Genomic DNA, 5889 nt, shown 5'->3' with positions numbered 1-5889 from the left:
TTTACAAATTTTTTTAATTCTACTCCACTCTACTCTACTTTAACTCCTCTTATTTTTAATTTGACAACACAATTATCACTTTTTCTTTTTTTTTTAATTTTTTAATCATTTAATTCAATTTTTAATACTAAATTATCTCAACTATTCATTACTTTTTCACACTTTTTCTCATAATTTAACAACACAATCATTACAAACCAATTAAAACAAAAACGTAACTCTACTCAACTCTAAAACCAAATACAACAATTTTGTCGAATATTTTCTTTGTTGGACTTCCAATTATTAATCAATTAAATGCAAGGTAATCACTAATATATATTGATTCGAGTGATTCGACGCATTTTTTCTCATAAAAAATTAAGTCTTGAGTTTGAATTTTATGAATATCAAATTTTTTTTTTGTGATTATCAAATTCATAATGGGAAAAACTTCACCTCTTGACACGGGCCGATTAACAATCGGCTCAAATTTGAATTAATCAATCCTTCTATTTTGAATTTCTTAATATCAAATGGACGCCCCTCCCTAAAGAAAAAAAGCGAGCTAATTCCATATTTAATACAACAATATATGCAGATTTAATTAAGAGCAAAAAGCAACTCCCCGCCCCCTCGAATTCAGTGAAGAGTGTGTAAACGTGACTGTCGGTCAAGAAGGTAACCGTCCCATGCATGACGGCTCTGCCCTATCCTTAATTTTCCCTTTTGTTTTATTCATTTAATATATGAATTAATTATTCATTTATTTGCAAACTTTCAGTTGCATTTTTTGGGGAAAAAATACATCGTAGAACAGGGTGTAAATGAGCCGAGCTGAGCCGAGCCCGAATATACAGGCTCGAGCTTGGCTCGTTTATTAGATCGCGAGCTCGGGCTTGCACGAGTCTAACTCTTCGAGTTTGGAGTCGGCTCGTTGTATTTAGCGAAGGTTTGACTTAGCTCGTATAGACTCGCCACGCAAGCAGAGCTCAATTCTATGAGGCTCGTGAGTTCAAACTCGTATAGGCTCATGAGCTCGAGCTCGCGTGGACTTGAATTGGGCATGAATTTATATTGAATTGCCGTAAATAACTCATAATATATATATATATATAAGTTATAAGATATATATAACTTACAAGAATATATATATATATATATATATATATATATATAAAGCAGGCCAGCATTAAGCTTTACCATTGAACTCGGCTCTGCTCGTTTAATTAGCGAGTTTGAGTTTTATAAGAGCGAGCCGAGTTCGAGCTTTCATTGAGTTGAGCCCGAACCGTTCGCAAATGTCTTGGCTCATTTACTTCCTATTGAAGAGGCTCTCTCAGGTGAAAAAGTTGTGTATAATAAACATATTACGTGGCATCATATCACAGTACACAATAAAAAATCTTAGTTTCCTATAAATAGCAGTTTTTCACATGTTTTTATATTACATAATTTTAGTCAAACAGCTACCTAATTTTTCCTGTCTTCCCTCCCTCATTCATCCACTGGCGAGCTCTCTCCTTCTGTGGACCTTTCCCTTCTAACTATATGTCCGTGCCTTTCTTTCATTCTTAAGTTTTCTTTTCAAATAATATTTTAAATTCACTTAATTATTAGATGTAAATCGATCTTTTTATATTCGTCATCATGCATAGCACAGGTACGTCACTCTAATAGCATATAAGAGCCGAAACAACGGATAGAAAGATATCACATAGGACGAATTTACGGTCTTATTGAGTGACTTTTGGATTCATAAATTGTGAAAATTCGACAAATATGCAGTATTGTACTTCCACATTATTCTTGATAAATATGAAGTGAATTATTTCACTTAGTTCTCTGCACAGCCGCGCAATACGAGAGCATATACCTATTATGTTTTTTATCTAATAGATAACGATCAAGTGAAAGTTTTTATTGAAGTCTTTTTTTTTTCAATGTGATATCTTGGTATTCGAAATCCTAATGGACACCGTCTAATCCAGTTTAAGGCAAGTCAGTTCACGAATGGATAATGATCACGTGAAAGTATTTAGTGAAAGCTAATATATATTCGTTTTCGTTTTTTCCAGCTACTGAATTTATTCGCACTAGATTTAAAAACCTATGAAATATATATACATATATATACAAGGGAGGCCTATGGATTTGGTGTAATGAAATAGAAATCTCAAGAGTTAATAAAATGAAACATATAATCCCATCACGAGTATCGAACATGAAACCTCTTGATTGGTTGGCGAGAAAGTGCGCACTGCTCTACCCCTTTGATCTATGAAATATTAATTAATAATGTATATGTATATTGTATAGGTATTAATTACTAAAATACAAAAAATGCCACACTATAAAAGCCCGCTATGTTCTGTTCCTCTTGTTACTCATTGACATCCTTCTGAATACCAATTCTCGTTTATAATAAGCAAGAGCAAAGGGGGCCCCTTGTTAGACCAAGAGCGCCCTCGAATCCGATCTCGTGAGAGAAAGAGAAAGAGAGGGAGGTTACGAAACCCGACTGACAAACAGAAAAACCGTCCCAGAATGGCCGCAAATAGGAAGAACATTCTTATCATGCTGTTTGTGTTGTTGCTCGGATCTGCGGTGATCCAGATGTGCGAGGGCATAGGTCCGGTTCCCCATCGGAAGTACCACGTGAGGGTGGAGAACGGACTGAAGGGCCGGCCCCTGTACGCACATTGCAAGTCCAGGGAGGACGACCTTGGGGAACACAAACTGCAACCGGGGGAGCAGTTCTCGTGGGGCTTCTACATCAACATGTTCGGGACAACTCTCTTCTTCTGTCGCATGTGGTACGACTTAGGGCACAAGTCTTTCGAAGTTTTCAACTGTTTACAAGATGAGTTCATCTACCAATTCTGCGGGTACAATACGTGCCATTGGAAGCCGATGGATGACGGGATTTACGTCTTCCATGCGCAGACAGGGGGATGGGACCTCAAGTATAAGTGGGACAAGTGATGAGGGCTGATGAGCAATCGATCAAATAAGATATATCTGTTTTGAAGATATATATGCAATGTTCTATATATATATCAGGTAACATGTATGTGGATTTCACCTGATCAAAACAAAGTCTGGCTTATGGGCATTAGCCCCATTTATCTACCCAAGAAAAAGGGAATTGATATGTGCATCTATCGTAAATCTTCTTTCATCAATTCTTATATAACTAAAAATTTAATTAAAATCCAAAAACCCTAGTTGGGCTTTCGAATACTAATATTCACACCTATAAAAATTTAATTGAAAATATAAAAAATTATTTGATTGACATAATTTTTACATGGATTCGTGTGAATAATTTTTTAACATTTTGAAAACATAAAAAAAAATCTTATGAATCTTTTTAAATTGAACTCTAAATTATATATTTTTCCGTGCGAATCCCGGTATTCAGAATTCTAATTGGACTTCGACTAATTCAATCGAACCGGTTCGTCCTACTAAGGGGCAAAGCTCTCTCATCATGTGTTTTTATATTTCACAAGGATTCGAACCTAAAACTTTGTTTAAGCGGAACAAGTGTCGAACCGCTTGAACTAATCCATGTTGGTCTGAATTGATATATTTATTTTTCTCAATTGAACTTTTTGTGTAATTAGATATCAAAAATCTGAATACCACTATCATATAGATTTCAAGAGAGGTTTTCTTTTTAATCTGTCGCCATAATTTTATTTTTGAATTTATTAAATATTTTTGTAAATAAGCTCCAAATTTATATATTTTACTAATTTGACCATATTAATTTATTAGGTTATATTTATACACAGATATGGATATTATGTTTAAAACTAACTTATAAAAATTATAATGTTAGTATAGAGAAAGAGAAATATGAGAACTTCGTAATCTTTTCAAATTCTTAATTTCAAAAACTGAAAAATAATTATAATAGAGCACCTTCCAACTCGTGACACATATCAAATTGAAAAAAAGAAATAGCGCATTTTTAATAAAAAAAATCAAAACTACAGATTAGAAAATAAAAAATAGATCGCTAGAATTAGTGTCGATTATATAATTACAATGTTAGTATAGAGAAAAAGGAAACATAAGAACTTCATAATCTTCTTACAATTTTAACTTGAAAAACTGAAAAATAATGATAATAAAATAGCTTCCAACTCGTGGCACATATGAAAATTGAAAAGAAGAAATAATGCATTTATGAAAAAAATAAAAAAGTACAAATTCGAAAAAAAAAATATAGATAGCTAGAATTACTTCAATCATGAACATAAGCATTCCAACTGATCTCTCTCTGAGAATTCCCTCTATCCATATCGTTTTTCAATCTCTACTATGCCCGTTCTCTTAAGGAAAAGGAGAGTACCCAATTCCGCTATTTATAGGGCACAATTCCATGGGAGGTTATTAATTTCCTCTTATTAATCACCATTATTATCTTACTAAACACCATTATTTATCTCAGTCAATTGGGTTAATGACATCATTTGACTCCTTAACTCTTCCTATTCAAAAATGAGTTAAAAAAATTAAAACCACATCAATTGATGGTTTAATGACAGCAATGAAAGTCAACGACTCTTTTTGTTATAATTATAATCATACTAAATATGTATGTGTATAATCATATTAAATAAAAAAAAGTTATATTTCGGTAACATAAAATAAATAAAGAAATACAAAATTTTAATAAATTCCTTACATGGATGAATACATAATGAATTTTTAATGGTTTTATTATTTAGGGGTATTTACCTAAAATGGCCTATGGTTTGCCCGTTTTGTCAAATCTATCATATGTTTTTTTTGTCAAATCTATCCCATGATTTACTTTTTGCATCAAATCTATCCCGGCGTTATCTTTTCCGTCGACATCTAACAACCGTGCTGACGTGGCGCCTACGTGGCAAGTGTGGCCCACTATCTTTCCACGTGCCACGTCAGCACGGCCGTTAGATGTTGACGGAAAAGATAACGCCGGGATAGATTTGATGCAAAAAGTAAACTATGGGATAGATTTGACAAAAAAAACATAGGATAGATTTGACAAAACGGACAAACCATGGGCCATTTTAGGTAAAAACCCCTATTATTTATTTTCCTTGAAAGTTCTATCAAAATTTTTCCTACAAATAGTATTTTTTTATCATAAAAATATATATGTGACAACAATATACATACATTTAATTTAACCTTATATTATTTAAATATTTGCCTTTATAGCCCTACTTATCGCATTAATTTTGAACTTTATATATATATATATACACACATATATAACCCGTCAGTTTAATAAATTTTAAGAACAAAATGAAGAATATGTACATGCATTTTTATTGTTTATATATATGTAGGCTTTTTCTATCCTATGCCCTAAGGGCATGGAATAAGCAAACAACACTTTCCAAAATGAAACTATATTTCATTACTACAAGGATTCTCATTTTCTAATACCTAATGTGCCCTTAATCTCTCTTACCAAATAAAATCCCTTCATTAAACCCACATCTCCTCTTACCAAATTAAACTAGGTTTCAATCCCGTGCAGTGCAAGGGTTATTTACATATGGTAACTAGTCACAATCTTTAAAGATGAAATTACTTCTATGAACGGTAAGAACTTTCAATAATTAATATGCTAGACTTTAATTAGACTAATTTTAAACAGTTTGGTAACATTTCTGTGGCCGGTTCTCATATATAATTCGCTTTATAAATATTTATTTAATCACTTGTATAGTATTCGAGTCATTGTTATATTTAGTTCAAAAATAGAAACCTCATTTTTATAGTTTTTAAAATAATAGAATATTGTAACGTTGTCATTTGAAATGCTTAATTTAAATATTTTGACAATTTTTTAATAAAACGTAACTGACTTTTGGTAATTTATATTTCAATTCTATATGTGGA

The 5889-nt window shown here is 32.2% G+C and overlaps 1 protein-coding gene across 1 annotated transcript; it reads left to right on the top strand.

Annotated features, from left to right (window-relative positions):
* The first annotated feature begins 2356 nt into the window (after positions 1-2356).
* On the top strand, positions 2357-3145 carry LOC116187524 (S-protein homolog 1-like). Its single transcript, XM_031516266.1, has one exon. The coding sequence runs from the start codon at positions 2527-2529 to the stop codon at positions 2962-2964; it is 438 nt and encodes a 145-aa protein (XP_031372126.1). The 5' UTR covers positions 2357-2526; the 3' UTR covers positions 2965-3145.
* The last annotated feature ends 2744 nt before the right edge of the window (positions 3146-5889 follow it).

This window comes from Punica granatum, chromosome 8 (genome assembly GCF_007655135.1).
Source record: "Punica granatum isolate Tunisia-2019 chromosome 8, ASM765513v2, whole genome shotgun sequence".
Lineage (NCBI taxonomy): Eukaryota > Viridiplantae > Streptophyta > Magnoliopsida > Myrtales > Lythraceae > Punica > Punica granatum.
The sequence above is the reverse complement of the archived record's forward strand: the minus strand, read 5'-3'. Positions and strand labels throughout refer to the sequence as shown.